At 51.5% G+C, this 21,788-nt stretch overlaps 1 protein-coding gene across 4 annotated transcripts in view; it reads left to right on the top strand.

Moving 5' to 3' along the window:
• TCF25 (TCF25 ribosome quality control complex subunit) overlaps positions 1-21,788 on the top strand; it is a 48,461-nt gene that overhangs the window by 12,425 nt on the left and 14,248 nt on the right. For 3 of the 4 annotated variants that reach the window (XM_039460288.2, XM_039460284.2, XM_039460291.2), the window contains exons 2-11: positions 1,306-1,482; positions 2,878-2,952; positions 4,190-4,308; positions 6,127-6,192; positions 11,946-12,028; positions 13,937-14,067; positions 15,269-15,368; positions 16,342-16,435; positions 20,970-21,062; positions 21,297-21,402. In XM_039460288.2, coding sequence (XP_039316222.1) covers positions 1,306-1,482; positions 2,878-2,952; positions 4,190-4,308; positions 6,127-6,192; positions 11,946-12,028; positions 13,937-14,067; positions 15,269-15,368; positions 16,342-16,435; positions 20,970-21,062; positions 21,297-21,402 — 1,044 coding nt within the window. The remainder of the gene's footprint in view (positions 1-1,305; positions 1,483-2,877; positions 2,953-4,189; positions 4,309-6,126; positions 6,193-11,945; positions 12,029-13,936; positions 14,068-15,268; positions 15,369-16,341; positions 16,436-20,969; positions 21,063-21,296; positions 21,403-21,788) is intronic. The other variant, XM_039460286.2, reaches the window with a different exon arrangement.

Genomic DNA, 21,788 nt, shown 5'->3' with positions numbered 1-21,788 from the left:
CTACACGGTCAGGCTCCTAGACTCATCACATGTGCTGTCTGTCTACGCAGCCAGGCTCCTTTCTATTGAAGTTCAGCTTGGCATAGAACTTTTTATGAATTCGAATTTGTCAAACACCTCAAAATAATTTTTTTTTTTTTTTTTAGGAAATCAGCAAGACTTAATAAAAGTAATTTGGGTGTGGTGGCATGTGCCTGTAGTCCTAGCTCCTGGGGAGGCTGAGACAGGAGTATCCCTTGAACACAGGAGTTTGAGGCCAGCCTCGGCAACATAGTGAGACCATGTCTGTGAAAACAGACAAGCAAATAGCACCCAGCTTCACTAAGAGATGTCATCATCAGGTGAATGTTGGAGATGGTATAGATACAATTTCTCAGTGACCGCCCTCAGGTTAGAAACATTTCAGCAGTAGGCTTTGTTTCAGTTTTCTTTTGTTTTTTTTTTGAGACGGAGTTTCGCTCTTGTTACCCAGGCTGGAGTGCAATGGCGCGATCTCGGCTCACCGCAACCTCCGCCTCCCGGGTTCAGGCAATTCTCCTGCCTCAGCCTCCTGAGTAGCTGGGATTACAGGCACGTGCCACCATGCCCAGCTAATTTTTTGTATTTTTAGTAGAGACGGGGTTTCACCATGTTGACCACATTGGTCTCGATCTCTTGACCTCGTGATCCACCTGCCTCGGCTTCCCAAAGTGCTGGGATTACCGGCTTGAGCCACCACGCCCGGCCCATAGTTTTTCTATTTTTAATAGAGATGTGGTTTCACCATGTTGGCCAGGCTGGTCTCAAACTCCTGACCTCAAGTGATCTGCCTGCCTCAGCCTCCCAGAGTGTGGGAATTACAGGCATGAGCATCACACCTATCATTTTCATTATTAGAAAAAGTTTGTAGGTTGATGGGTCCTTGTTTTTTTTTTTTTTTTTTTTTTTTTCCTGCCTGCTGCTGGAGATGAGCTGAGGCTTGAGGATAAAGAAGAAAGAAGGAACTTGAATGCGTTGACTGGATATATATATTTAAGGTTTTCTCCTGCAGGTGGCGCTCTGTAAATGGAGTGAATTACAATATTTGAGGAGTCTTCCTACATCACCTCTGAAGGCAGAGCTGTCACATAGCCTCGGGGCCCTGCTTTCTGTAGAGGTCACTCACGAAGTCACCCAGAGCCTGAGCTGAGTCCCTGGTATAGCCAACAGAGTCTCACACTGACCCTGGGCGCCCCCAACGCAAGCCTGTTCACATCTTACTATTCATATCTCAGCATCAGCATTCACACTGTAAGTAAGGCCCTGGCTTTTCTCCTGTTTTTCCAGATAAACATTGAAGAACTTGAGGATGACCCTGTGGTCAACGGGGAGAGGTATGGCTCTTCACTCACAGATGCTGCGGCACCAGGGAACAAAGGAAGGGCTCCACGTGGACACACAGAAACCAAGGTGGATGGAGGCGTGGCCAGGACAGCACCCCCAGAGCAGGTGGGGGGCCGAGTGGTGAGGAGGGGCGCTGGACAGGAGGATTCCAAGGCACTAGCTACATGTATTCTGTGCTGTGATTTTCCCTGGAGGTATAATTTCCTGAGTTCAGTTTTGCTCAATCGCCAGTTGCCCGAAAATTTACTTCGGAAGCTTGGTGAGATTTGCATGAAATGTGTAAGAGCGGCTGGGCGCGGTGGCTCATGCCTGTAATCCCAGCACTTTGGGAGGCCAAGGTGGGTGGATCACGAGGTCAAGAGATCGAGACCATCCTGGTCAACATGGTGAAACCCCGTCTCTACTAAAAATACAAAAATTAGCTGGGCATGGTGGTGCACGCCTGTAGTCCCAGCTACTAGGGAGGCTGAGGCAGGAGAATTGCTTGAACCCAGGACACGGAGGTTGCGGTGAGCCGAGATCACGCCATTGCACTCCAGCCTGGGTAATGAGCGAAACTCCGTCTAAAAAAAAAAAAAAGAAATGTGTAAGAGCAGTGGTGGCATCACAGGTGTCACGTACGAGGCCCTAGACCCATCTTCTGCTTTCAGCAGAGCAGTGGTGGCATCACGGGTGCCACGTACGTGGTCCGAGACCCGTCTCCTGCGTTCAGGAGAGTCTGTGCCTGCCCAGCAGGGTATGTCAGTGCACACGTGTGTTCTTCCTAACTGTGCCCCGAGCATTCACTTGCCTGGGTATGGATCTGGGTGCTGGTGTAACTGAACTTTGAGGAAATGTGCAGGTCAGGTTACTGTGGGGTGGGCAGAGGTGCAGGCAGCCTGCACCTGTGCTCCACAGCACAGAAGAGAGGCCTGAAAGAGGGGCTTGGTTCATTGACCCAGCAAGTGTTCTCAGGAGGCTGCTGGGTGCTAGGAACGTGCCTTTGCCCCCAGGAGCCTCTGGTTGAGAGGGCAGCATAGATGTGAAGTGACACATCGGTCCTGACTTGAGGCTCTGGGTCCTGGGGGGCTTCCTGAGGAGCCTTCACACTGTCGGAAGTGGTTGGCCAGGTACAGGTGTCGGGAACACAGATACGGGTTCAGTGTGAGGTGGCAGGGGTACAGCCTGGCCTTCATGGTGGCTGCAGTGTGACAGGGAGGGGCTGACAAAGTGAGAAATGGGAGCTGGAGAGGCTGTTGCTTGCCAGGTGTGTGCTGGGTCAGCCCTGTGAGCCATTGTGAGGCTGGGCACAGGGACCCCTGAAGCACAGCCCAAGGGGCATGAGAGCAAGGGGCTTAAAGAGGTGGGGAGGTGCCTGCTGGGGAGAAGAAAGTGAGCTGAAGGGACTTTGAGGACACTTGGGGGTTGGGGGGTGACGGGGGCTGCCTGGCGGGTAGACACACACTCGTGGCTTTAATTTTCAGTTCTTCAGATTTACTTCTCTTTCCACTGATTAAAATGTGTTTTTGTCATTAGTCTAATGCAAGTGGCAAACTCCGGAAGAAGAAAAAGAAACAGAAAACTAAGAAAAGCGGCACGGGAGAAGCACTGGTATGTGGATTGGGCCTGGGTCTGCTTCTCTGCCTGATACCCTCTCCATTCTCTCTGCCTGTTTCTCAAGGTGGTATTGAAGGAAGTTTATTTAATATCTGTATTCCTTCCTGTTAGCAGTATAACCAAGGCCGGGCGCGGTGGCTCACGCCTGTAATCCTAGCACTTTGGGAGGCCGAGTCGGGTGGATCATGAGGTCAGGAGATCGAGGCCATCCTGGCTAACATGGTGAAACCCCGTCTCTAAAAAAGAAAAGGAATATAACTAATTAAAAAGTCAGAGAGCCGGGCGCGGTGGCTCAAGCCTGTAATCCCAGCACTTTGGGAGGCCGAGGCGGGTGGATCATGAGGTCGAGAGATCGAGACCATCCTGGTCAACATGGTGAAACCCCGTCTCTACTAAAAATACAAAAAATTAACTGGGCATGGTGGCGCGTGCCTATAATCCCAGCTACTCAGGAGGCTGAGGCAGGAGAATTGCCTGAACCCAGGAGGCGGAGGTTGCGGTGAGCCGAGATCGTGCCATTGCACTCCAGCCTGGGTAACAAGAGCGAAACTCCATCTCAAAAAAAAAAAAAAAAAAAAAAAAAAAAAAAAAAGAAAGGTCAGCGAACAAGAAAAGAAAAAATTACTTGCTAAATTCTGCTTCCTGTTTTTACCCTCATTCCTTGGAGGGTCAGAGCTCTGCTCTGTGTATGTCTCTGTGGGAGTCTGTGGTCTAAAGGGGGAGTCCCTTTTTGTTCTGCCGCTCCTGTGGCCCTGAGCACCTGCTTCTGCCCTGACATCTGTCCCGTGCTTATGGGTTAATCGGATGGTGGCACAGGACCCACACTGCAGCTCGTCTGTCATCACAAAATGTGTCTTCATTGTTGCCCTTCGTCCTCGTCTGATTGTGTCCTGAGACCAGGGTGTGGCTTTGTTGCTGTTCAGTTGGAGCCACAAGTCACAACCCTGTTTACCTGAGGAGGTGAGCACACCTGTCAGGTGTGGAATGTGATTTTTCAGCCCAGTTTTTTCTAGGGTCCTTCTGGTTCTGTGATTCTGTCCATGCTGAGTACTTCTTCTGAAACATGTCTTCTTTTTTCTGAATGTGTGGATGGTACACAGTGTTTGACCCATACTGTCCTTTAGGAACTAATAAAATTTAATAGGTCTCTTTAAATAAATAATTTTTTAATTGTTACAACATTTAAAATAATGTCAGTGTGGTGATGATGAGGTTGTTTTGGGGCTTTTAGGAAAACGGACTAGAAGATATTGATCGCATCCTGGAGAGGATTGAGGACAGCAGTGGTTTGAACCGTCCTGGCCCAGCTCCCCTGAGCTCCAGGAAGCATGTTCTCTACGTGGAGCACAGGTGCGGCCCCACCCTTCTCTGTGACTGCTCCCACAGAGACTCTGTGGTAGGAAAAGGTTCTCTAAGAAAAGGAAAAAAGGGAAAATTTAAATAAAAAAAGAAAAAGGAAAGGAAAAGAAAATGTGGTATCTTTATTAAAAAATAATATTGAGTTTGGCCGGGCGCGGTGGCTCAAGCCTGTAATCCCAGCACTTTGGGAGGCCGAGGCGGGTGGATCACAAGGTCGAGAGATGGAGACCAACCTGGTCAACATGGTGAAACCCCGTCTCTACTAAAAATACAAAAAAAAAATTAGCTGGGCATGGTGGCGCGTGCCTGTAATCCCAGCTACTCAGGAGGCTGAGGCGGGAGAATTGCCTGAACCCAGGAGGCAGAGGTTGCGGTGAGCTGAGATCGCGCCATTGCACTCCAGCCTGGGTAACGAGCGAAACTCCGTCTCAAAATAAAATAAAATAAAATAATAATAATAATATTGAGTTTATTATTAATCATTTAGGAAATAGGCTGGGCCCAGTGGCTCACGCCTGTAATCCCAGCACTTTGGGAGGCCAAGGCTGGCGGATCACCTGAGGTCAGGAGTTTGAAACCAGCCTGGCCAACATGGTGAAACCCGATCTTTACTAAAAATACAGAAATTAGCTGGATGTGGTGGCAGTTGCCTTTAACCCCAGCTATTCGGGAGGCTGAGGCAGAATTGCTTGAACCCCTGAGGCAGAGGCTGTGGTGAGCCGAGATTGAGATCGCACCACTGCACTCCAGCCTGGATGATGGAGCGAGACTCTGTCTTCAAAAAAACGCAAATAGGAAGTCATCCACATTGCAGAGGACTTTTACCTTTACTTCTTGTGCATCTTAGAGAGTTCCTTCTTTTTCTTTTTCCTTTTTTTTTTTTTTTTGAGACAGGATCTCTCTGTCACCCAGGCTGGAGTGCAGGGTGTGATCATAGGTCACTGCAGCCTCGACCTCCTGGGCTCAGGAGGTCCTCTTGCTCCAGCCTCCCAAAATGCTGGAATTACAGGTGTGAATCACCATGACTGGTCAAAAGTTATTTCTTATCTTGTCATCCTTGGATGATTATTCATCTCTTGGTCTTATAGATGCTCAATGAATCACTGTCTCTACTTCAGAAATTACTGCCAGCTTTCAAAAAAAAAAAAAAAAAACTCCTAGAGTCAGTTAAGACACACGAGGCCGGGCGCGGTGGCTCAAGCCTGTAATCCCAGCACTTTGGGAGGCCGAGGCGGGTGGATCACGAGGTCCAGAGATCGAGACCATCCTGGTCAACATGGTGAAACCCCGTCTCTACTAAAAATACAAAAAATTAGCTGGGCATGGTGGCACATGCCTGTAATCCCAGCTACTCAGGAGGCTGAGGCAGGAGAATTGCCTGAACCCAGGAGGCGGAGGTTGCAGTGAGCCGAGATCGCGCCATTGCACTCCAGCCTGGGTAACAAGAGCGAAACTCCGTCTCAAAAAAAAAAAAAAAAAAAAAAAGACACACGAATGTAGTCTCAGGGTGTGCATGCGGCCCTAACTCAGACTCAGAAGCTGATGTGTGTCCCACACAGTGGCTTTCTCCATGCAATGGCCCCCAAAGTGGGCCTCCCCACACAGTGTCCAGTGCTTCCCTGTGGTGCCCACAATGGCGAGGCCCCAACCATGGCTAGGTGGTGATTTTAAAGAAAGTAGGCCTGGAAGTTAGCTTTTAAGTCAAAAACCACTGTTTTCTTTCCTTAATTATTAAGTGGCTTTCTAAAATTTTTGGAGTCATCGTTGAACATAATTTCATTTTTCTTTCTAAAATTTTCAATTCCCTAGACACTTGAATCCAGACACAGAACTGAAAAGGTATTTTGGTGCTCGGGCAGTCCTGGGGGAACAAAGGTAAGGTCCACAGTAAACTGCATTCCCACAGCTGCTTCCTTCTCTCTTATACTCTTGAGGCGGGTGGTGTTCCTGAAGCCAGTTAACGACTTTGGAGGGAGAATATATAAAGCCAGAGTGCACACATTACTCTCAGAATTGGGATCTGAAAGGGAGTCCACAGACGGTCTGTGTATGACCTTGTCTGTGACTGTGGGTTGTGGGGATGCCCAGGGTAGATGGCTTTCATCCCTCACAGTGTAAGGGGCCGTCTCTAGTGTAAGGTTCCAAATGCCCAGGCTGGAGTGCAGTGGTATGATCCTGGCTCACTGCAACCAGGTGCGGTGCTCATACCTGTAATCCCAGCACTATGGGAGACCGAGGTGGGTGGATCACCTAAGGTCAGGAGTTTGAGACCAGCCTGGGCAACATAGTGAACCCTGTCTCTACTGAAAATATAAAAATTAGCTGGGCACCCAGCTGTAATCCCAGCTACTTGGGAGGCTGAGGCAGGATAATCACTTGAACCCGGGAGGCGGAGGTTGCAATGAGCTGAGATTGTACCACTGTATTTAAGCCTGGGAAATGCAGTGAGACTCTGTCTTTAAAAAAAGGAGGGGGAGGTGGTTTCAAAAGCTGTTAAATTTTAAGATTTTCTGGTTTTGCTTCTCACAGCAAACAAAACTGATGTGAAGTTCAGGTTCTGAGATAAGTTTCTTTTTGTTTTTTTCCTTTTTATTTATTTATTTAGAGACAGGGTCTTGTTATGTTGCCCAGGCTGGACTGCAGTGGCTGTTCACAGGCACGATCTCACTACTGATCAGCATGGGAGTTTTGACCTGCTCTGTTTTCAACCTGGGCCAGTTCACCCCTCCTTAAGCAGCCTGGTGGTCCCCTGCTCCCAGGAGGTCACCATATTGATGCCGAACTCGGTGCGGACACCCAATCCGCATGGCACACTACAGCCCAGAACTCCGGGCCCAGGAGATGCCCCCACCTCAGCCTCCCGAGTAGCTAGCACTACAGGCATGTGCCACCATGCCCGGCTCCTTTTCGAGATTGATTCTTGTTCTCTTGCCCAGGCTGGAGCGCAGTAGTACGATTCCAGCTCACTGCATCCTCAGCCTCCCGAGTTCAAGTAATTCTCCTGCCTCAGCCTCCCTACTGGCTGTGATTATAGGTGCACATCACCACACCCAGCTAATTTTTGTTTGTTTATTTGTTTGTTTGATAAGTAGAGATGAGGTTTCACCATGTTGGCCAGGCTGGTCCCTAACTCCTGACCTCAGGTGATCTGTCCGCTTTGGCCTCCCAAAGTGCTGGGATTTCAGGCGTGAGCCACCTCACCTGGCCGAGATAAGTTTCATCTATGTTCTTTCAGTAGTTCTTAGCAGTTGGGCAGCATGGCTGTAGGTAAGGATGGCTGGCTGTGATGAGGAATGCAGGGTCTTCCAGCTCCAGACAGGAGGAAGAGCAAGGGAGTCTGCTTCTGGGACTTTATATAGGAGGTATGTTCTGCCTCTGCACTCTGCATTGGAAGGTCCAGAGCCTTTGTCTTTTTATTTTTTTTAAATAATTTTCTTTTTGTAGACTCAGGGTCTTGCTGGGTTACCCAGTCTGGTTTTGAACTCTTGGCCTCAAGTGATCCTCCCACCTTAGCCTCCCAAATAGCTGGGACTACAGGCACGTGCTACCGCTCATTTATTTTATTTTATTTTTTGTAGAGACAAGGTCTCACTTTGTTGCCCAGGCTGGTGTCAAACTCCTGGCTTCAAGTGATCCTTCTCACTCGGCCTCCAAAGTGCTGGGATTACAGGCATGAGCCACCATGCCCAACCAGACGTAATCTTTTTTTGTGTTTTGTTTTGAGACAGAGTCTTGCTCTGTTACCCAGGCTGGAGTGCAGTGGCATGATCTTGGCTCACTGCAACCTCAACCTCGGCTCACTGCAATCTCTGCCTCCTGGGTATAAGCAATTCCCTGCCTTAGCCTCCTGAGTGGCTGAGTTTACAGGCACGTGGCACCGTGCCCTGCTAATTTTTGTATTTTTAGTAAAGATGGGGTTTCGCCATCTTGGCCAGGCTGGTCTTGATCTCTTGACCTCATAATCCACCCACCTTGGTCACCCAGTGCTGGGATTACAGGTGTAAGCCCCGGCGCCTGGCCAGTCCTCTGTTTTATTGGACCATAGAGAGGACTGCTGGTCTATATCATGCCCTGGTTTTGCACCTCTTGAGTTCTTTTTTTTTTTTTTTTTTTTTTTTTTTGAGACGGAGTTTTGAGTTTTGCTCTTGTTACCCAGGCTGGAGTGCAATGGCGCGAACTTGGCTCACCGCAACCTCCGCCTCCTGGGTTCAGGCAATTCTCCTGCCTCAGCCTCCGGAGTACCTGGGATTACAGGCACGCGCCGCCATGCCCAGCTAATTTTTTGCACCTTTAGTAGAGACGAGGTTTCACCATGTTGACCAGGATGGTCTCGATCTCTCTACCTCGTGATCCACCCGCCTCGGCCTCCCAAAGTGCTGGGATTACAGGCTTGAGCCACCGTGCCCGGCCTACACCTCTTGAGTTCTAAGCATTATTTCTTTTTTTTTCTTTTTTTTTTTTTTTTTTTTTTGAGGTGGGGTCTCACTGTCACCCAGGCTGGAGTGCAGTTGTGTGATCTCAGCTCACTGCCTCCTCCCCTTCCTGGGTTCAAATGATTCTCCTGCCTCAGCTTCCCAAGTAGCTGAGATTACAGGCCAATGCCACCATGCTCAGCTAATTTTTGTTTTTTTAGTAGACAGAGGATTTCACAATGTTGGCCAGGCTGGTCTCGAACTTCTGACCTCAAGTGATCTTCCCGCCTTGGCCTCCCAAAGTGCTGGGATTACAGGCATGAACCACCAGACCCGGCCTAAACGTTGTTGCTGCACCGTGGTATTCCTGGGTCGTTCCTCACCCTAGTGTTGGCGCCTGCCCAGATGTTGGCTCAGTCCCCCGATGTCTGCAGGCATTTCTGTGAAACTGCCCAAGAATGAGTATTCCGGTTTCAAGTCAGCTGCCTGCTGCCAGCACCCTTGAGTAGAGTCAAGCTACTTGCACACAGGTTCCCGCCCAGGGTCCCCCTTCATCTTCTCACTTGAAATAGATGGTAGTGGATTTAGAAATCCATCATCATGTGTAGAGAAAAAGTAGTGTTGATGTTTTAACTTTTACCTTTGATTATGGGTAAGACTGAGGATGTTTTTATATGCTCTTTGTTCACTCTTTCCTTGGATTTCTTTTTTTTTTTTAATTTTGTTTTCTCTTGAGATGGAGTCTCGCTGTTGCCCAGGCTGGAGTGCAGTGGCACAATCTCAGCTCACTGCAGCCTCCACCTCCTGGGTTCAAGGGATGCTCCTGCCTCAGCCTCCCAAGTAGCTGAGAATACAGGCATCTGACACCACGCCCAGCTAATTTTTGTATTTTTGGTAGAGATGGGGTTTCACTGTGTTGACCAGGCTGGTCTCAAACTCTTGACTCCAGAAGTCCTGGGACTTTCCTTGGATTTCTAATAGGCTTTGCTTTATATTTTACTTGACATTTTGGTGTTAATTATAATGAGAAATATACTTGAAAATGCCTGCTTTGTCACCTATATTTCCCTGGCCTGAGGGCTCCACCTCCCCACCCTTCGTTTGCATCTGCTTCGTCTGTCTTTGCCATTTCTTTACATTTTTGTGTGGTCTTATTTCTGCAAATTTGATTATTAATAGTAATTAGTATAATTAATACTGATTTATGAGTAATTAGTTGATGATAATTGCTTTTATTATTTTTATAGTGGTAGTTTACTTTTTGTTGTATTTATTCGTTTATTTTTGAGACTGAGTCTCGCTCTGTTGCCCAGGCTGAAGTGAAGTGGTACGATCTCGGCTCACTGCAACCTCTGCCTCCCAGGGTCAAGCAGCTCTGCCTCAGCCTCTTGAGCGGCTGGGACTACAGGCACCTGCCACCCCACCCGGCTAATTTTTTCTGTTTTACTAGAGACAGGGTTTTACTATGTTGGCCAGGATGGTCTCGATCTCCTGATCTCGTAATCCGCCTGCCTCAGCCTCCCAAAGTGCTGAGATTACAGGTGTGAGCCACTGCATCTGGCCTGTTGCATTTATTTCTTTAAAAATTTAAGTTCTACCAAAAGACTTCGATGGAGAAACCACAGTTACCTTTTTATTCATCCCACCACCCTTGTCCTGCTCCTCCAAGACAAAGACCTGGCCTGTTTCTGTTTCTCCTTCTGGTGGTTCCCTCAGAAGCTCAGAATGACATGGGCTGTGCTTCTTCTTGGGCCCTGACTCTGCTGTCACAGCCGGCTCAGCTCATTGCCCCAGCTCCTTGGCACCACTCCTGCTGAGAAGGCCTGCCAGCCTTCAGGCTCCTCCAGACTCCTGCCCCTTATCCGCTGTTAGCACCACTCCAGTCTGGGTCTGTTCTGGAGGCTTCCTTACTTGTTTTGTGGGGCTGCTCCCTGTGGGCCAGGCTGTCCCTGGAATTTTGTACATGTGGCACATGAGAGTCTTAGCCAGGCACGGTGGCTCAAGCCTGTAATCCCAGCACTTTGGGAGGCTGAGGCGGGTGGATCACGAGGTCAAGAGATTGAGACCATCCTGGTCAACATGGTGAAACCCCATCTCTACTAAAAATACAAAAAATTAGCTGGGCGTGGTGGCGCGTGCCTGTAATCCCAGCTACTCAGGAGGCTGAGGCAGGAGAATTGCCTGAACCCAGGAGGCGGAGGTTGTGGTGAGCCGAGATCACGCCATTGCACTCCAGCCTGGGTAACAAGAGTGAAACTCTGTCTCAAAAAAAAAAAAGAAAAGAAAAGAGAGTCTTAAGGACTGACTCTGCCAGGCCTGGGCGTGTGCTGCAGGCAGGAGTAGGGGGCTGGGGCCACCTTGACATCAGCAGGGCCCTCCACGCTGGCCTCCACTCTGCATTGGCTGCACTGTGGGGCCCTCATGCCAGGGCAGGGATGGCCCTGTGGGAAGGGGGCTGTGCTGTGCCCCTGGTGACTGTGGGGCACAGCTGCTGCTGTCATTGATGCCATGGCTCCCACACCCCGCCTCTCCTGTTCCTGTGTGCCCAGGCAGAGTGCACTGAGCTCTGTTATTTGGGGGTATCTGCCACAGGTGTCAGGCCGACCCTAAGCACTGGTCAGATGGTATCTCAGCTGGGCAGGTAAGGAGACATGGAAAAGGCATGGAGCTACTGTTAAATCAGAGATGGTTGGTTTCTTAAGCTGAGTGATGGGCATGTGGATATTGGCATGTTACTCTCTTTCTTTTGTTTTTCTTTTTTTCTTTGCTTTTTGAGACAGGGTCTCATTTTTGCCCAGGCTGCAGTGCTGGGATCACAAGTGCAGTCCATCACACCAGCCTAATTTTTTAAATCCTTTGTAGAAATGGGGTTTTGCTGTCTTGACCAGGCCATTCTCGAACTTCTGGGCTCAAGAAATCCTCCCATCTTGGCCTCCCAAAGTGCTGGGATTATAGGTGTGAGCCACTGTGCCCGGCCAGATTTTCCTTTTTAATTTCTCTCTATGGGGTGTTGGTGAGCCGGCCTCCCTGCCCCACCCGCCCAGCAGCAGGTGCTGCCGCTCATTTGCGTCCTGTCCCTGTGCGTCCCCACCCTGCCACACATGCCTTCTCTGCCCTCAGTGTTGCTTGCACGGTCCCTACAGGGATCAGGCAGCCAATCCTAGGTCCCCACACACAACAGAAAGTAAAGCTGTGCCCATGTCCCGTTCTCCCCAGGCCACGGCAGAGACAGCGCGTATACCCCAAGTGCACATGGCTGACAACCCCTAAGAGCACCTGGCCCCGGTACAGCAAACCAGGTGAGGGCCTGCAGAGGCTGTAGGGGGGTCCGTACAGCAAACCAGGGGAGAGCCTGCAGAGGCTGCAGGGGGGTCCATACAGCAAACCAGGGGAGGGTCTGCAGAGGCTATAGGGGGGTCTGTACAGCAAACCAGGGGAGGCTGCAGAGGCTATAGGGGGGTCTGTACAGCAAACCAGGTGAGGGCCTGCAGTGCAGGGGGGTCCGTACAACAAACCAGGGGATGATCTGCAGAGGCTGCAGGGGGGTCCGTACAGCAAACCAGGGGAGGGTCTGCAGAGGCTATGGGGGTGTCTGTACAGCAAACCAGGGGAGGGTCTGCAGAGACTATAGGGGGCTCTGTACAGCAAATCTGGGGAGGATCTGCAGAGGCTGCAGCGGGGGTCCATACAGCAAACCAGGGGAGGGTCTGCAGAGGCTGTAGGGGGTCTGTCCACTGGCCCGTGCAGGCATTGGGAGTGTCAGTGCCTCTTGAGCCAAGTCTCTTCACCTGGAGCACTGGGGTGCAGAGTGTGACTATTTGTTACCACACTGAGGGCTTGTATGCTGAAGGCTGGCCCGGTGCCTCTGACATGGAGCCTCCCAGGCACAGTATTTGTGTGTTTGGTTATCTTTTAATGCAGGTTTTTCCTACTGTGCTGCCATTTACCTTTTTCTTATAGAAGTGATCAAGTTAATTTTAAACTGCACTATTTTGTTTATTGCAAACTAATAAGTGCCCATGATTTAAAGATAAATTGCAACAGTGCAGAAAGGCACGGAGTGCTGCGTAGATGCCCTGTTGGCGTGCTTGGTTGCATGGTGTGGGGTAGCGTCAGGACAGCCTCCATGCTGGCCTCCACTCTGCAGTGGCTGCACTGTGGGAGCCCTCAGGGACCAGGGCAGGGATGGCCCCATGGGAAGGGAGCTGTGCTGTGCCCATGGCTGCGGCTGTCTGTGCAGCCACGGCTCCCATGCCCTGCCTCTCCTGTGCCTGTGCCTGTGTCTGTGGAGGTGCCAGAGGTTGCCTGAGCACATTTGTGAGGATGTATCTAGGAATGAGGCCTGTGCTGTCAGAGGGTGAACCCCACTGCTCGTGGCATCTTGTGTCCCCCAGGCCCCTTCACTTTCTAGCAGGAACCCCTGAGCACTGCAGACGGGGGCTCCATGAGTTCTTGCAGGACTCAGGCCTTGGGCAGAGCCATCAAGAAGGTGTCGCTACAGGGTACCTATTCCATGGAGTTCTTGGGAGGCTGAGCTTTTCAGGTTTATCAGAAGAAACTGGGCCTTGTACAGCAAAGTCAGACATGAGGAGCAGAGAGACAGGGTGGCCATGGGTTCCAAAGTGCTGTGGCCATCTGTACCTGCCTTTTCACGGCCACCCTGGACATTCACCCCAATCAGATTTGGTCTGGGAGCAGGATTGGGCCTGGTCAGATCTGGTGACCTGTGGACTGTATGTGTCCTCGTCCCTGACACTCCCTGCAGGCCAGTGAAGCTTGAGCTGTATCTGAGTTCTGGGGGGAGGCATGTCTTGTTAGGAAACTAAAGCAGACAGGGTACAGTCTGCTGGTATAGACCAGATGGTGGGTGTTCTGGGAAGGGTGACACCCGGACCTGGGTGACATGCGTAAGTACAACCTCAGGTCAAGTTTGTTGATACCGCAGAGGCCTTGTCAACACCAAAAGGGTGGGGGGCTGTTGCACCCTGCAAAGGCGCCCACGGTTTCTGCTCCCAGCACGCCCTCCCTGAGCAGAGTTGGGGGCTGTACTTGGAGCTGCTGTGCCCTGCAAAGGCGCCCACGGTTTCTGCTCCTGGCACGCCCTCCCTGAGCAGAGTCGGGGGCTGTACTTGGAGCTGCTGTGCCCTTCAGAGGCACCCACGGTTTCTGCTCCTGGTACGCTCTCCCTGAGCACTCTCCCCTCCCAGGTCTGTCCATGCGGCTGCTGGAATCGAAGAAAGGCCTGTCCTTGTTTGCGTTTGAGCACAGTGAGGAGTACCAGCAGGCACAGCACAAGTTCCTGGTGGCCGTGGAGTCCATGGAGCCCAACAACATCGTGGTGTGTGGTCCTCGCAGCTCGACAGGAGCAGGGCCGTGTAGCCACCGCTGCACTGGGCCGTGTCCTTCCCTGATGACTGGGGGAGGTGTGCGGCCTCCTGCCCTTCCCAACAGGAAGGGTGCCTGTCTCTGCAGGGTCGTCAGGCCCCGTGACCAGAGGCTCTAGGCAAAGTGAAATCTGTCCACACTCCGAGGAGAGCTTGGAGCGCTGCTGTTACTGCCTGTTCTTTGAGACTGTTGCCGAGTGACGCAGGCCTTGGACTTTGGGGCTTCTTGCTGCTGCTGTTGCCTCCTGCTGGCTCAGCACAGGGAAGCAGCTCAGATTCCCTGCCTCCGGACGGCCCGTCCACCTGTCAGTGATGGCATCCTCTCCTCACAAACCCCCAGGCTTGGTGCCCCCGGGTCCCGAGATCCTAACCAACCCTGTCCTCAGAACCAGAAGGAGGTCGTCCTCCATGCTCTCTGGCCACCCTCACCCCTGTCCATGCTGCCTCAGGACTGTGGTTGGGGGCAACGTGCTTTTGAGAGCTCACCGTCGTCTTCCCTGTGGGAAAAGCAGGCTGCTGGCTTCCACTCCTCATTCTTGGGTCGTAGTGGGGACTTACCCCCTGGCCTGGGTGTGTCAGGTTCTGTTCCTGCTTTAAGTCAGACGCTTGGTTCAGCTTAGCAATAATAACTAGCATATTGTGAGTTGGGGGGATGTTGTGACTGTCACCCCTGGAATTAATTTCCCCCAGTTTTTTTTTTTTTTTTAGTCAGAATCTCACATTCTCACCTAAGCTAGAGTGCATTGGCACAGTCACAGCCTGGGTTCAAGCAATTCTCCTGCCTCAGCTTCCCGAGTAACTGGGATTACAGGCATGCGCCACCCCACCCACCTAATTTTTGTATTTTTAGTAGAGACCAGGTTTTGCCATGTTGTCCAGGCTGGTCTTGAACTCCTGACCTCAACTGAACCTCCTATCTCAGCCTCCCAAAGTGCTGGGATTATAGACGAGAGCCACCGTGCCTGGCAGGTTGATCTTGAATTCCTGACCTCAAGTGATCCTCCCACCTCAGCCTCCCGAAGTGCTAGGATTACCGGCAAGAGCCACTGTGTCTGGCCTCCCCTGGTTTTAAATGCCTGAAAGAAAGGCGTGCCTGGGAGCTGGGGTGCCTTGCTGCGTGTGGCTTTCCTCCAAGCCTGTCCTCCCTTCTGGTAGGTTCTGCTCCAGACGAGCCCGTATCACGTGGACTCGCTCCTGCAGCTCAGCGATGCCTGCCGCTTTCAAGAGGATCAGGAGATGGCTCGAGACCTCGTAGGTAAGACGGAGTCCCCCACCCCATTCCCATCAGCTGTGGGAGCACCTCAAGCCATCAGGACAGATGCGGTGGTTTGAGATGTCAGAGGGTGCAGGGGGTTTGCCAGGATATCCATGACAGCTTTATTGAGATACTACCTACAGAGCACAAAATGCACCCATTGAAAGTTATAGTTTGCTGGTATTTAGTATATGCCAGAGTTGTACAGGCGACACCATGATCAATTTCAGATCATTTTCATTACCCACGAAAGAAGCCCCTCAGCCTGTTAGCTCTCCTCCTCCCAGCCCCGTGTGCAGCTGTTCTCCTTCTGCCCTGTGGATTTGCCTGTTCTGCATGTTATCACATAAACAGAATCTTATACTATGTGGTCTTTTGTCTCTGGCTTTTATTTACCATAATGTTTCCAAGGTTCATTCTCATTGTAACATGGACCAGAACCTCATTCGTTTTCATGGCTGAATAATAATACACTGTGTGGACAGACCACGTTTTGTGTATCCGTCGTTAGTTGATTGCTGTCTGGGCTGTTTCTGCTTTTTGACTATTGTAAATAATAGTGCTGATGTGAGCTTGCACTTGCTGGTCTTATGTGGACGCGTTTGTGCTGTACATGTAGATGCCTAGTTCCGCCAGCACGTGACACGTTTGTGCTACACGTGTGAACACCTGGTTCCGCCAGGACCTGACACGTTTGTGCTACATGCGTGGACACCTGGTTCCGCCAGGACGTGGCGGCAGTTGTGCCTCGTGGTGTTTAAGGTGTTTCCGTCTCAAGCGCACAAGTTCTGTGGTTGAAATAAATGCAGAGTGGCATCTGGGATGCCCAGGGTCATGTCTGCCCTCTAAGTGCCCAGGATTCTAGTTTCGTGATCTTCCTTCCAGACCTCTCCTCATTGTGCGTCATCAGAGGATGGGCCATGGTTGCTGTGCATGGCCGTAACACCCTCCCCTGGTGTTTCTGTGCCCACAGAGAGAGCACTGTACAGTATGGAGTGCGCGTTCCACCCCTTGTTCAGCCTCACCAGCGGGGCTTGCCGGCTGGATTACCGCAGACCCGAGAACAGGTGAGTGCAGCCGGCCTGGGGTCCCGTAGCTGTCCCCTCCCTTCTCCTGCAAATGAGTTCAAGGGCAGTGCTGCAGACAGTGCGTGACTGCCCGCCAGGTTGGACCAGAGCTCACAGACCCAGAGTGACCCGCCTTCCTCTCTCTCGGCTCAAGGACAGAGTGATTGCACTGGCTCAGCCCAGGTTTATCTTTGTCTGTGGACATGCCCGATGCTACTCTGGAGGTCGGAGTGGGAGGTCTGCTGAGCTCAGGAGTTCAAGTCCAACCTGGGCACCATAGTGAGACCTCCATCTCATCAAAAATAAATAAACAAAAAGAAAAATAAATTTGTCTGTGTTAGAAGTAAGCCTGGCTGGGCACAGTGATTCATGCCTATAATCCCAGCACTTTGGGAGGCCAAGATGAGAGGATTGTTTGAAAACCAGTCTGAGCCGGGCGCGGTGGCTCAAGCCTGTAATCCCAGCACTTTGGGAGGCTGAGGCGGGTGGATCACGAGGTCGAGAGATCGAGACCATCCTGGTCAATGTGGTGAAACCCCGTCTCTACTAAAAATACAAAAAATTAGCTGGGCATGGTGGCGCGTGCCTGTAGTCCCAGCTACTCAGGAGGCTGAGGCAGGAGAATTGCTTGAACCCAGGAGGCGGAGGTTGCGGTGAGCCGAGATCGTGCCATTGCACTCCAGCCTGGGTAACAAGAGCGAAACTCTGTCTCAAAAAAAAAAAAAGAAAACCAGTCTGAGCACTGTGGCAAGATGCAGTCTCTGCTGAACATTTTAAAACTACCTAGGCCTGGTGACACATGCCTGTGGTCCCAGCTGCTCAAGAGGCTGAGGCGAGAGTATCGCTCAAGCAAGCCCAGGAGGTCAAGGCTACAGTGAGCTGAGGTCGTGCCACTGTACTCCAGCCTGGGCACTGGAGTGAGACCTCATCTTAAAAAAAAAAAAAAAAAAAAGAAGTGAGCCTGACAAACCACATCCCCACAATGGGCTCTGCAATTGTGTTTCCTTGTATGTTTGGCCAAAGAACCCGTCCCTGGCAAGTTTAGAAACCTCGGAAGGCTTTACAGGTCTAACCTTCAATCACTGAGCAGCTCAGAGTCAGCCTGAGGCTCGCTCCACTGTCCTGAGCACCACACGTGTGACACTCTTTTCTTCCAGATACTTGTGCCGCTAAAGCCATCCATCTGCCATCAGCCCTCCCTGGTCAGACCTGGACCGGCTCCCACCAGGCCCCCTCACAGCCTGTCCTGTGGGCACTTGTGGCGAGGACCAGCCTCTGTCCACTGCCCTGTGTGTCCTGTGTGTGGACCAGCCTCTATCCACTGTCCTGTGTATGGACCAGACTCTGTCCACTGTCCTATGTGTGGACCAGCCTCTGTCCACTGTCCTGTGTGTGGACCAGCCTCTGTCTGCTGTTCTGTGTGTCCTGTGTGTGGAATAGCCTGCGTCCACTGTCCTGTGTGTCCTGTGTGTGGAACAGCCTCTGTCCACTGTCCTGTGTGTCCTATGTGTGGACCAGCCTGTGTCCACTGTCCTGTGTGTACTGTGTACCAGCCTGTGTCCACTGTCCTATGTGTGGACCAGACTCTGTCCACTGTCCTATGTGTGGACCAGCCTCTGTTCACTGTCCTGTGTGTCCTGTGTGTGGACCAGCCTCTGTCCACTGTCCTGTGTGTCCTGTGTGTGGACCAGCCTCTGTCCACTGTCCTGTGTGTCCTGTGTGTGGACCAGCTTCTGTCCACTGCCCTGTGTGTCCTGTGTGTGGACCAGCCTCTGTCCACTGCCCTGTATGTCCTGTGTGTGGACCAGCCTCTGTCCACTGTCCTGTGTGTCCTGTGTGTGGACCAGCCTCTGTCCAGTGTCCTGTGTGTCGACCAGCCTGTGTCCACTGTCCTGTGTGTGGACCAGCCTCTGTCTGCTGTCCTGTGTGTCCTGTGTGTGGACCAGCTTCTGTCCACTGTCCTGTGTGTCCTGTGTGTGGACTAGCCTCTGTCCACTGTCCTGTGTGTCCTGTGTGTGGACCAGCCTGTCCGCTGTCCTGTGTGTCCTGTGTGTGGACTAGCCTCTGTCTGCTGTCCTGTGTGTCCCGTGTGTGGACCAGCCTGTCTGCTGTCCTGACTCTCCTGTGTGCAGCCCCTGGTTTCTCTGGCCACGCTGGGTGTCTCCAGTGTGCAATCCACTCCTGCCCTCTCAGCCCTCCTGGGAAGCCAAGGTCCATCCACCCCTGCTGCACAGATTGTCCACATTGTGTGCTGGGTCTGAATTTCTTCCACTGGTCTTCTTTTTTCTTTTCTTTTTTTTTCTTTTCTTTTTTTTTCTTTTTTTTTTTTGGAGACAGTCTTGCTCTGTCACCAGGCTGGAGTGCAGTGATGAGATCTCGGCTCACTCCTCCACCTCTTGGGTTCAAGCAGTTCTCCTGCCTTAACCTCCGGAGTAGCTGGGATTACAGGTGCCCACCACCTGTGTGTGGCTGATTTATATATATATATATATTTTTGTTTGTTTGTTTGTTTGTTTAAGAATGAGTTTCGGCCGGGCGCGGTGGCTCAAGCCTGTAATCCCAGCACTTTGGGAGGCCGAGGCGGGTGGATCACGAGGTCCAGAGATCGAGACCATCCTGGTCAACATGGTGAAACCCCGTCTCTACTAAAAATACTAAAAATTAGCTGGGCATGGTGGCATGTGCCTGTAATCCCAGCTACTCAGGAGGCTGAGGCAGGAGAATTGCCTGAACCCAGGAGGCAGAGGTTGCAGTGAGCCGAGATCGCGCCATTGCACTCCAGCCTGGGTAACAAGAGTGAAACTCTGTCTCAAAAAAAAAAAAAAAAAAGACTGAGTTTCGCTGTTAGTTACCCAGGCTGGAGTGCAATGGCACGATCTCGGCTCACCGCAACCTCCGCCTCCTGGGTTCAAGCAATTCTCCTGCCTCAGCCTCCCGAGTAGCTGGGACTACAGGCGTGCACCACCATGCCCGGCTAATATTTGTATTTTTGCATTTTTTTTTGAGACGGAGTTTCGCTCTTGTTACCCAGGCTGGAGTGCAATGCCGCGATCTCGGCTCACTGCAACCTATGCCTCCTGGGTTCAGGCAATTCTCCTGCCTCAGCCTCCTGAGTAGCTGGGATTACAGGCACGTGCCGCCATGCCCAGCTAATTTTTTGTGTTTTTAGTAGAGACGGGGTTTCACCGTGTTGACCAGGATGGTCTTGATCTCTTGACTTCGTGATCCACCCGCCTCGGCCTCCCAAAGTGCTGGGATTACAGGCTTGAGCCACTGCACCCGGCCAATTTTTGTATTTTTAGTACAGACAGGGTTTCACCTTTATTGACCAAGATGGTCTCGATCTCTTGACCTCGTGATCCACCCGCCTCGGCCTCCCAAAGTGGTGGGATTACAGGCGTGAGCCACTGTGCCCAGCCCCTAATTTTTGTATTTTTAGTACAGACAGGGTTTCACCTTTGTTGACCAAGATGGTCTCGATCTCTTGACCTTGTGATCCACCCACCTCGGCCTCCCAAAGTGCTGGGATTATAGGCGTGAGCCACCGCGCCCGGCGATTTTTATATATTTTTAGAGATGGGGTTTCACTATCTTGGCCAGGATGATCTCCATCTCTTGACCTCGTGATCCTCTTACCTCAGCCTCCCAAAGTGCTGGGATTAAGGTGTGAGCTACCACACCCCGCCTGGTTTTCTTTATGTTAGTTTTGTCTCTTCCAATGAAATTATTAGTACCTTGAGGTAGACTATAAAATACTAGTATTTCTGCTGGGCGCGGTGGCTCAAGCCTGTAATCCCAGCACTTTGGGAGGCCGAGGCGGGTGGATCACGAGGTCAAGAGATCAAGACCATCCTGGTCAACATGGTGAAACCCCGTCTCTACTAAAAATACAAAAAATTAGCTGGGCATGGTGGTGCGTGCCTGTAATCCCAGCTACTCCGGAGGCTGAGGCAGGAGAATTGCCTGAACCCAGGAGGCGGAGGTTGCGGTGAGCCGAGATCACGCCATTGCACTCCAGCCTGGGTAACAAGAGCGAAACTTCGTCTCAAAAAAAAAAAAAAACTAGTATTTCCAGGCATAAAAGGGACAGTGGGCTGTTGACAGAAGTAGCAGCCTACCAGGACCTGGATGCAGAAGTCACAGGCTCCATGTGTCCAGCCTGAGTGCTATGAGCCACTGTTGAGACTGGAGGGTAAATTAAAATCTAATTGTCATAATTGTAACGGGAGATTTTAACTCTCTCCCCTTAAATTATAAATAGTCAACAAAAAACAAAGATTTCAAAGAGGTTTGATTTTCAGTATGCAAATTTATGTGTAACTCTATAAAGGCCAAGGAGAGTGAGTGCTCACCTCCTCTCCAGACATGGATCTCTGTGTGCTGGGCACGTAGGAAATGCCAGCAGAACCCAGAGAGCAGACGGCACTCGCGGCACTTTGCAGAGGGCAGGGTGGCATGGGTGCTGGCCGCAGCACTGTCCACAGGGCTTTCTGCTTGTGTCGCTCTAATTCGTGTGAAACTGTTGTGAATCTAGGAGCTTCTACCTGGCCCTCTACAAGCAGATGAGCTTCCTGGAGAAGCGAGGCTGCCCACGCACTGCACTGGAGTACTGCAAGCTCATCCTGAGGTGAGTGACTGCTCCACCACGCCAGCCTGTGCACCCCGCCTTGGCTGCAGGCCTATTCCCTGTCTGATGGTGGCTGGTTCTCCTTCGCTCTGCTCCCTGCTCTGACTCCTCACCACTCCTGGCCTGATGGCACCCCTTTCTCCTTTGCTCTGCTCCCTGCTCTGCCTCTGGACTACTCCTGGCCTGATGGCACCCCGTTCTCCTTCTCTGTGCTCCCTGCACTGCCTCCGGAAGTCTCGAGCCGGATGAGGACCCCCTCTGCATGCTGCTGCTCATCGACCACCTGGCCTTGCGGGCCCGGAACTACGAGTACCTGATCCGCCTCTTCCAGGAATGGGAGGTAGGTGGGAGCCTGGTGGGTCCCTGGGGGAACAGACATCTGCTTCTCCTTCTGTTTTCCTGGTTTGGTGTCTGTGTGCTTAAGGGATGGTTTGGGGATGAAATGGTAATTGAGAATAGAACCACATCCTCCTGCCTTTTTTGTCTCTCTCAAGCCTCTGCTCAACGGAATCTGGTTTTCCTAGGGACGTTACAGCAGCCTTATGTCAAATCCTCAAATGTGTGTACACCTGCCTGCCAGGATCGTGGCGCTAGTAATGAGAAAGTGGCAGCACCTGAGCTTCTCGTGGGCGGGACAGGAAGAGGCAGCCGAGAGGCAGAGGGAAGGTTGCCCCCAGCACACTCTGTCCCAGGGGAGTGACTGTACAGCAAGAGAGACCCGAACTC

Source organism: Saimiri boliviensis, chromosome 1 (assembly GCF_048565385.1).
Source record: "Saimiri boliviensis isolate mSaiBol1 chromosome 1, mSaiBol1.pri, whole genome shotgun sequence".
Classification (NCBI taxonomy): Eukaryota; Metazoa; Chordata; class Mammalia; order Primates; family Cebidae; genus Saimiri; species Saimiri boliviensis.
This window is presented reverse-complemented; position numbering and strand designations above follow the sequence as displayed.